This window comes from Hypomesus nipponensis, chromosome 27 (assembly GCF_054491055.1).
Source record: "Hypomesus nipponensis isolate SF chromosome 27, ASM5449105v1, whole genome shotgun sequence".
NCBI lineage: Eukaryota > Metazoa > Chordata > Actinopteri > Osmeriformes > Osmeridae > Hypomesus > Hypomesus nipponensis.
In genome coordinates, this window is record NC_140387.1 from 14,252,861 (window position 1) to 14,263,432 (window position 10,572).

Consider the following 10,572-nt stretch of genomic DNA (forward strand, 5'->3'; position numbering starts at 1 on the left):
ATGGTCTCCCGAGATTCACCGGAGCGCTTCAACGCCATCTAAAGACATGGTGTGTACAAACACGCTATCATAGAAAATTAGAATAGTTATATGATTTTTTTTTTTAATAGAAGGGGGTGTCTGTTTAATGTAAACTCAATCTTAACCCGTTACACTGGCATGGGCAAAGTAGTTCTGACCCTCCAAGAAAACCATGCTTTTGACAGAGCTGGGGACAAGCCAACTCCTGCCAGAGGAACATCTGCAGGCATCCTGATGTCTGCAAGAGACTGGCAGTTGTTGGTGGACCTGGAACATCAGCTGAAGTTTCCCAGCCATATTGCAGTCGCCACCCTGTGACCAGACATTGACCTTGTGTCTGAATCTACCAAGCAAGCAGTGCTGCTGGAGCTGACAGTCCCCTGGGAGGATCGCTTGGAAGAAGCCTTTGAGAGGAAGCTCTCCAAGAACGCAGGACTGGTTAGTGACTGCCGGCAGGCTGGCTGGAGAGCAAGGTGTTTCCCTGTGGAGGTGGATGCAGAGAATTTGCAGCCCGTTCCTTGGCCAGAGCCTTCAGTAGTAGTTTCGGCATTGAGGGAGAGAGAGAGAAAGAAAAGAGCCATCCGCATTACCACAGATTTGGCAGAGAGAGCCTCAAGATGGCTGTGGCTCAAAAGAGGGGAGCAATGGAGTCATGGTAGCTAGCTAGCCATCTGGACACAAGCTTGCACAAGCATGCAAGACCCTTATAAATGTATAATGTGCATTTTTGTACAGAACATCACATAGAAATTGCTACAGCCAGCAGCTAACAGAGCCAGGCAGCTACAGCGCTACACTCTGAGGGCATGTTCATGAGCCTCCATCATTTTCAAAGCCCCAGAGTGCAGGGCTGTAGCTGCAAGGCCGCAGTAGCTCCTGGCTGTAGCAACTCGAACTACGTAAAACCGATTTTTTTTTTTTTTTTGTCCGTACCGCCAGTACTTGGTGACTTAAATAAACGGAAATCTATGTGAAAAAATACAGACGCTTTGTCAAGGCCCTAGGCGTCGGATGCAGACGCATATGGAAGGCCCAGTGGGCAAGTATTAAGACGCCCCCGTGTGTCAACCACGCGTCTTTTGCGCCTTGCTTCTGGAAAGCCTAGTGGGCAAGTATTAAGACGCCCCCTTTCTTCTCTGCTTCTCCCTGTTGCCTATCCTGAACCCTTCACATCATCATCAATCAACATAATTCATTCTGCGCATCCCAGCAATCACACTCGCGTCCACTCAGGACCCCAGGCTTGGCTCTGCTACCAGCCTCCTCCATCCGCACCAGGCTTGGCTCTGCTACCAGCCTCCTCCATCCGCACCAGGCTTGGCTCTGCTACCAGCCTCCACCAACCGCATCAGGCTTGACTCTGCTACCAGCCTCCACCAACCGCATCAGGCTTGGCCCTGCTACCAGCCTCCAACAGGCTTGCCTTTGCTTTCAGTGTCCTCCACTAATCGGGCTTGGGTCTGCTACCAGCCCCGCTTCAATAAAAGCATATTATTATTCAATTACTGGTCTGTCACTGAACTCATGAAAAGGACATTAAGATCCCAAGATGTTGGCTATCTGGTGGTTCCCAAAATCAACAAAAAAAACTTCTGGAGGCAGGGTGTTCTCATATGGAGCACCTCTACTCTGGAACAAATTACCTGTCTCAGTTAAGGCGGCTGACACTGTTTCGACGGTCAAAGTTAGATTAAAAAGGTTTCTGTTTAGTCAGTTTTACGTTGCTAAAGTATCATCATAATGTATCATATAACTTATATTAATTTATCATAAATATTTCACAGCGAGTACAACAATTTAAATCAGTTACCACTAACCAACAAGTGCAACAAGTCTCTAAGCAAGAGTCATTGTGATCCTTGAGGAAACTAACATTAGGTCCAGGCAGCAAACCATTCCTAAGTACTGTTGTACCTGAATTTACAAATAAAGTAAACCCGTTACTATATATTGTTACTAGATAGAGACAATGGAATGGGGCATTCTCACTATTATTTGTTGTTTTAGAGTTTCTCTTCCCTGGCATAGATGTCATGTTTCAAACGAGGGGGGCTGGTGCTGTCTTAATGTCTCGGGCTGCATCAAATACCCTTTTTGGTCTGCTAGATTGCTGCATTAGTTCACACTTGACCCTTGAATGGTGGGGACCTCATTCTCAATATTACTGTAACTGTTAATTTCTCCTTGCATTCTCTAATTCCTGCTCTTCTATCTTTCCCCACACCACACCTACCCTGTGGTGTGGGGGGTTTGAGCTGTCAGCATCTGCCTGTTCATCGGTCTGCCAACGTTGGATCTGGTCGCTAGTGGCAGTGCCGGTCCTTCCTACAGGTGACATAGGCAGCCGCCTAGGGCAGCATGAAGAGGGGGGCGGCATTTTCCCAAGTGCATCCATTAAATAACCATCCTGTACAACCAGCAGAGGGCGCCACCCGCGCTCCGTGATGCAGACATGATACTTGGTGAAAAGGATTATGGGCATTATCATTTTTATGGGTTTATGGGTCACCAATGAGTGTGTTAAATTTCATACCTTTTTACTATACGATGTTAGGAACTACCATAGACTTTAATGGCAAAAGATGCATAATAATAAGAAAAGCTGCAAATAAAATAGGTTGCCTGCGCAGCGTTGCTGCTTGGCCTCCAATACATTTTATATATTCATAAAATAGCATTCAAGTTGGTTCTGTAGCTTCAGGTAGCTTGCAGAATTTAATTAATAAAATGTTGTCAAATGACAGTGGAGGTTCATTGAGATATGTGAAGTAGGTAATTATTGGCTGCAAATAAACAGATTAGGTTGGTTTTTAAGACATATTAGATAACACCCAATTGCTCTGAAAGTCAATGAAAGGAATAGTTAAGATGAGTTCAAGCCAAGTTCAAGACAAAATTAATGTATTTATTACACAGCTGTGAGGTGCAGGTGTCTGTTACACTCAAGTTGAGTATCACAGAAAACTGGACAATGTATACGGGAAATCAAGAGAGTATGTGATATCACAATATGGGAGTATACAAGACAATTAACATAGCCTTTGCAGGTAGTGAAAAAGGACACTATATGCCAGATAGCTTTTGTTTTGGTCTTTAGATAGGGCTCCTAGAAATGGCCTTGTCGCTCCTTCTATTTTCTTCATTCAAAGTTGCATGGCATTATACACTTTGGCAATATTGTGACCTCTGACTTATATCAACGACACGACAAGTCACACCTTACAAAGACCCAACTTATGGCTATGCAGGCATAATAAAACAGTATAGTGACAGTTTATCAATGATACAACAAACATAATTAATAGATAGGCGTATTTCTCTCCTGGACATAACCAAGGGTTATGTGCTCATTAGCTTAATATTACAAGGTATTGTTTAATTTATTTAGAACATTTCAAACAGTATAGAAGTAATAAAGTAATCACTATCTTTAATTGTTGTTAACTGATCAAAGGTTTAAGGACAGACCTCTTCAGTTTATCCACAGTCTTGTACATTCTGAGATGGAATGTTGGAATTTCTCACATCCACATAAACATTGGCCCGACGGCGGAAGCTCTCCGTAAAGGACCTTCGGACGTATCTGTCTGGAACACCTTGGTTCTTTGGTATAAGTGCCATGGCCACTGTGGAGCTTGTTCCCGGTATGCGATGCCCATTCAACTGAATTTGGAGGTTATAGTAATACAGATTATTTCTTTTCACCAGACCCTGTTGATCAATGCGAAGGTTTTTTGAGACAATGAGCTTGGACTTGGCCTGATCGACCAAGTAACTATTTTGCCATCTAGCAATTAAATCTGTTATCTCATTCCTCCAGCTGCTGCCATCTCTTATTCCTGAAGGATTTGGCTCAGCAGAGATCTCGGTCACCTTCTTGTTACCTCTGTCTTCCCTTCTACAGATCAGCACTGCATTGCTTGATTTTCTTATCTGACGTTCAATAATCCTATTTACTCCTCTGGTCTCAATAAGACCACAGTAGTCCCAGCCTGAGTCTGTCCTGCACCAGGTGTGGTTATCGCCATGAGTGTCACACCAGTGATCTGATTGGCACTGCTCGTTCTTAAACGTTACATTATATGTTGGAGAGCAGTAGTCCCACCCTTTATCCGTGTTACACCCGTAGTGCAAGTTCAACTCATCATACAAACACTCGTCCCTGCACACGCTGTGATACATTGAAGTTATATATAGTAAAGATTTGAGCTTCACTTCTCCACAGAAACTACTATTACCAGTCTTTGTATAGCACCAATAGTGATCTTTTTCATGCTTCCCACAAGGATGGTCATCTCTACATTCGAGACCTTTATAATCTGTGTTCTCCCGTAACGAGCAGTAATCCCAGCCCTCTTTAGTGTTGCACCAGTAGTAGTCATTTTCATACATATGGCAGGCGTCAGAGCACAACTGCCCATACGTTGATGTGTAATGGTTTAGAAAGATGTCCTCTCCACGTGTCCAGCCGAGTTGGTCAAGGAAAATTATGCACCCAAGGACCAGAGTGATTCTTAGTCCTTCTCCCATTTTGGTGTTTTGCTGCAGAGATAAAAGAAAAGTAGACCAAGGAGTTATGTAAAAAGTTACAACATTAACCATACCAGCCGTATGTTATAGATTTACCTTTGATCTTCCATAAATATTAAATCAGTCAAGTACATTCTGAAGAGGGTACATTGTAAGGGTTGGAAACTTTTGGTACCTCACACTTCGATTCTTGAGGCCACGATTCGATTAAAAATCGATTAACGTTAATCAAACTCCAATTCAATATATGTTTACATTAAATTAAATGATTTTTTAAATTTGGGAATCGATGTGAATCGCTAGAAGACTAAATCGATTTTTTCCCCCACCCCTAGTACATTGTGATGTGTGCTTGCAGCCGCTGCAGATTCCTTATCTACATCATCACCAAACGTATTTTTTGAACTAATATCAAATGTGCAAATATTTGGAGAAAGACAAAAGTTTTCATGGGCGCTTACATTTTACAACAAATATTGATTGATCGTTATGTATGTATATTTATTATTTATGAAGATTGTATAGATTTAAAAAGGATACAAAATAAATATGTTGCTGTATTTTTATGTTACAACTATGATTTCAGCACATTTTAACTAGGTATGCAGTCAGTGCCGCCGCTCCCATAACGCGCACTACGCGCTGTGCGTAGGTCACCGAATCTTGGGGGGGCACCAAAAAATTGCCAACTGAACAATCATCATAGTTATAATAATTATAATGGCAATATTATTTCAGTATAGAAATATTAGGCACCTTTTAGGCATGTATATCACAACATAGGCAGAACAAGAGATATATTTAATTGCTCAAAAAAAGTTACTATCGTGCCCCCCCCAAAAAAAATTACTTCCCAAGCTCGCCGTGGGTGCCCTTTCCTATCAGTGGCCTGACGAACTTTGACAGTAGGCTAGGTCAACTATTCGAAAATTGCCTCAAAAAGACAAGAGGAGTCAGGGGCAGAAAAAAGAAAGAGAACGAAACTGCGAGATGATGCCCATCTGTGTGACAAAACTAGCCCAATGGCCAATCAAAACCAGCCCAATATCAGAACTCAAAATATGCCCCTGCTAAACCATATACACTGCTTTTAAAGTCCAACAGCATTGCTTTCATTGCCAAATCTATTGTAATATCTACAAAGTAACACCAAATGTTTAGTATGCCAGCATTAAAACCAGTTTTTAGAAGATTATCTCAGAAGACTGAGAGCATTAGGCACGTCTACACACGCACAGTGCGTGTGTGCATGTGGTCGTGTCCCATGTCCATGTGTGTGCTGATCTGGAGTCACTTTGGTAGGATTTGGGCATAAATAAATTATTTCATTTAAAATATAAATTTCTAGTTAAAGATATTAATGTAATTTGCATGCAAAATATGTCTACCAGAACCAGCGGACAAAAAAATCAACCCGCGTCAACACTTCAAAAGTAGCCCAATTCCGCGGGAAAACCGCAGACCTGGCAACACTGATTGGCATGGCAGCTGTGGTGGCGTATACGGGGCCGGTTCTGGGGGGCCGGTTCTGGATCAAAGTCCAGGGCCTATTTTTACTCCCAGTCCGTCCCTGCCAAACCCTGATCAACCACCCTCAACCAGCTGTTTATGGACAAATACACAGCAGAGAACCACCACCTCTCAATAGGTGTTACATTGTGATGCTGCTGTTGTGTTAGGCTATTGGTATTGAGGTATATGTATAGTAATAAAAAGTTAAACTGGCAAAAACTATATCGTTTTTTTTCGGAGGGTGGGGGCATCATAAAGGAATTATGCTTAGGGCACCAAAATGGCTAGCAGCGGCACTGTATGCAGTATATACATATTAATTATGAAGACTGCATCAATTAAAAAGCATATAGCATAACGTTTTTGCCTCTAGTTTATACATCAAAATAAGAGAGAAAGTATAGAATAAGTGAAAGAAGTACCTCAGGCAAAAGGTGATGTGTGTGTCATTTAGGCCAAATACCAATTCTCTGTCTTATCCCTTACCCATACCCCTTAGTTTACCCCAAGCCTTTGTCCCTTGAAATTGAGGGGTAAGGGATAGGGCTGAAAACATACCCCTATGAAATGAGACACCATTTGGTCACAGTTACGTGTATTGATGTCAAGACGGTAATTTGGAAATCAATTATTTAATACTTTTTACATTTATCGGACTCTTTGGATGATCTGGCCGCCATTGTTGCCGGTTACGCAGTTTTAACATAGATAGATAGATAGATAGATAGATAGATAGATAGATAGATAGGTAGATAGAGTACTTTATTCATCCCCGAAGGGAAATTAAGTTGTCATAACAGCCGGTATATTTGAATACAATAAAATACAATACAATACAAAAGAATAAAGTGCAAGGAGACAGGTTTAGTGCAGTTCTGTGATAGTAGCTCTGACAGAGGTAGATGAGTTGAACAGTATTATTACGGTTCAACTCATCTACCTCTGTCAGAGCCACCATACCTCTTGGTTTCAAGTAAGCTCCCGAAAACACTGGGTTTTAAGGGGTATGTACCCCTACTCCTTAGCCCTACTCACAGCCGGCCCATGGCATAAGCCAGTCCCCCCAGGATTTTGCGGGCCTTTTTTGTGATAGTAAACATTAACATAGCTAACATTCCTGATTTCTCGGGATCGTTTCCAAAAAGTTGCGATGAAAGTTGCAGTGTTTTTTAGGTGTTTGTTGCGATGAAATTGCATGAGCAAGTGAAAGTTGCAATAAAAAGTAGCGAATTTCCCTCTTTGTAATTTTAATTGAGTTATTGGTTGAAAAATAAGTAACTAACAAACATTCATTAAAGAATAAAACTATTGAGAAATGGTCCCCTAAATAACCTTACCAACATGCCAATTTTCATCATATTCAATTTTTAATCCTTATCCAACCAGGATTTTATTTGCATTGAAGGGAAAAATATTATTTTTCATAATTGTTATCTCCAATGAAAGGTGGTACTTAACTATCATTTATTATAGCTAAATCCCCCATTACTATTGCTGAAACACAAAAACTGAAGCATGAACACATTGGAGTGCTTTATCTGACTCAGCAGGTTTGATTAACAAATTTAAGAACACTGCTTGTGTCATCTATTTTGTGCTCGGCACTGGCATGTGTAGCAGTATAAAACATAAATATTTTTTGTATTGAATGCATGCACAGTAACTTGGGCAGGAGGGGGGCTCGGTCCTGGCCCGCGGGCGTCTCTGGACCGATCACAATCTATGCTCATGCCTTAACATAATATAGTAATTGCCATAATGTCATGAACGTAAAAGCATTCATGACTAAAACATCTGTTTTAGAGAATAAATTATATTAACATTTCATGTATGTGTGCCAACTAGTGAGGGGCATTCCGGTGTTACACCCCAACTGGTTTTAAAACCTGTTTGCGTAATTTTGCCTTGAGATCGAAACTAGCTCGACCCGAACTTGAATAATTATATTGTTTTTAGACATTTTTTTGTTGTTTTAGGTGGCTGTGATGTGGTGCTTACTTAGACAAACATTTTCGCTGCAGTAGATCTGGAAAACGATTTGGAAACCGCCAGTAATATGTTTATGATTGTGTGACGAATCTGGCAATAGAGGCAGACTGATGGGTGAACGCACAGCTAGGAAACCAGTAGGAAAAATAGATGTGGTGTAACAACGGCTCTTTTTCGTGAGCCGGCTCGTTTGACTCAGCTCACTGAAAAGAGCCGGCTCTTATGCTTTAATTATGACTATGATAGGTGTAAAAACAATTTTAATTAAATGATTCAATGAAATCATACTCTACCTTAACCACGATGTATTTAAAAATGCATTGATTTGTTATGGCTCTCCTCAGAGTTTTGACTGGGCCTATTCATCTGACTATGTGTGTGCGTGAGTTGGCTCGGCCATCCCTTATGCAGTAAAATTGGTTCACACACCGTGAGTATGATTAACAGGAACCGAATGTGAAGCTGACTAGTCAAAACAAATGTTGGTGCACCTTTAGGCCTATATAATTATTTTGTTGTTGTTCTTTGAATTAGTCAATTATTTTTAATACAATTAAAATCATGAATTATTTCATTATTACATAATCATTTATTTTCATAGGCCATATTAATCTATTAAAAATAGTTTATGCAAAAAACAGATATGCCAGCCAGCTCCCGACGTTCACCAACATCTCATATTGGCTAAAATTGGAAGAGACATCTGAAAAAATGCATTTCTGAATCTAAGCGCGTCAGGAAAGTTCCAAAAATACTCACACAAATGCAGGGATTTGTAACTTGTGTTCGTCAGGTTGTATGTAATGGAATCACAAACTACATTTGAGAATCATGTTACATTTATTTGTGAATCATTAAATACATTTGTGAATTGCGTTACATTTGTTTGTGAATCTCAAAATACATTTTTGAATCGCGTTATATTTGTTTGTGAATTATTAAACTAATTTAACTCCATAATCGAAAGACGCGATAAACTTTCAGCAGAAAATTCGATTTTTTTAGATGTGTGGATATATTTATTCCGCGGTTTTACACTTTTATTTCAAGTAGCCTATTCAATTGGTTGCTAATACAAGTTTATATGTGAAGCCAAACATACTGTTCAAATAAATTGCTTTAGAAAACATACAAAGCATTTCTGTGTATTTTTCAGCTTTAAATAGTGCTGTGTGGTTCATATAAAAAATAGAGCTCTGGATCGGAATCAGTATCTAATTAGTATCGGTATCTACAGGTGTGTATCGGAATCGGATTGAAATTGGAAAAAAAGTGGATTGTTACATCTCTACATATGGCCATGGGTTAGCCATTTTTCTTGTTGTCTTCTGCCTTGTTGGTAGCTTCATTGACAAGCTTACATTTGTCGTGCTTGATAGCAAGGATATTGAAAGAAAAAAAAGGCGTGCAATGACAATAAATAGTATTCATCACGCCACCAAATACAGATTAGAATTAAAGGAAGCCTGATTTGAAAATGTAAGAAGTAGAGAGTACACATATTTGTGTAAAAAATTTGAGGAAAAAAGTTGTCTGAAAATAAAATTGTCAAGTAAACCAAAAGCAGAAATATCTACTTAAGTACAGTAACAAAGAATTTGTACAAAGTATTTTCTTTGTTAATTCCCTGGAAATGTGTTACACATACTTACAGTTTTACAGTATATTAAATAAAATGTTGCTCAATTTTACTCACCTGCCCTATGTAGGAGCACACAAGTTAGAGTTTTTTCCCAAAGACATGAAAAAATACAAATTTGTATGTCATGATCAGAAGAGGTAGTTCTCACTGAGCCAATCCCGAAACCAGATTCTGTGCTTTTTACCAGAGGGGAATGGGTGATAGGGTTTTACCGGAATTCATTCTCCAGCAATATCATTCGTGAGCCAAGAAAAACACTATAGACAAATATTGACTGTATAGATCCGTGTACCTTGTGGGTTCATGTACCTTGTGGCTATTGGTTTTTCTATTTTGCAATCCGTTTAGACAAACGCAAAATAGGGCCGTAGACTAATATCGTTTTGTCATTTTACTCAAACATAGGCCTACATTTAAGTATTACGGCTTATTTTTGGTTGTTTCGTTAAAAAAATGAAATAAGCATGTAACACAAATAGTATAACGAGCCATTAATCGTTGTTTTGATTATTCCATATCCTTTATGCTAATATCCACAAAAGATAGATTTGTCCATTTCCGATGTCAACTACATGGGTCCGTGTACGGTCCGTGTACCTTGTGGCCATTGGTTTTTCTATTTTGCAACCCGTATCGACAAACGCAAAATAGGGCCGTAATATCGTTTTGTCATTTTAGTAACTCAAACACGCATTTAAATATTAGGCAACGGCTTGTTTTTGGTTGTTTCGGGTTTTTTGGAATAATGAAATAACCATATAACACAAATGGTATAACGAGCCATTTACTCGTTTGTTCGATTATTCCATATCCGTTATGCTGGTATCTGCAAAAAAATTAAAATAGCCTCGTAATATCGTTTTGTCCATTTTGGATGT

General features: G+C 39.8%; 1 protein-coding gene across 1 annotated transcript; it reads right to left on the reverse strand.

The window, feature by feature from the left end:
- Positions 1-2,905: 2,905 nt before the first annotated feature.
- Positions 2,906-9,855, reverse strand: LOC146220884 (uncharacterized). The gene is made up of 2 exons (XM_084693891.1): positions 9,749-9,855; positions 2,906-4,563 (listed from the first exon to the last, which is right to left on the reverse strand). Exon 2 carries the CDS (start codon positions 4,549-4,551, stop codon positions 3,499-3,501), a length of 1,053 nt encoding a protein of 350 aa, XP_084550017.1. The 5' UTR covers positions 4,552-4,563; positions 9,749-9,855; the 3' UTR covers positions 2,906-3,498.
- Between the last annotated feature and the right edge of the window lie 717 nt (positions 9,856-10,572).

Excerpts from the sequence above, each read along its gene's own strand:
- LOC146220884 (XM_084693891.1), bottom strand. The coding sequence starts at position 4,551 with ATGGGAGAAGGACTAAGAATCACTCTGGTCCTTGGGTGCATAATTTTC.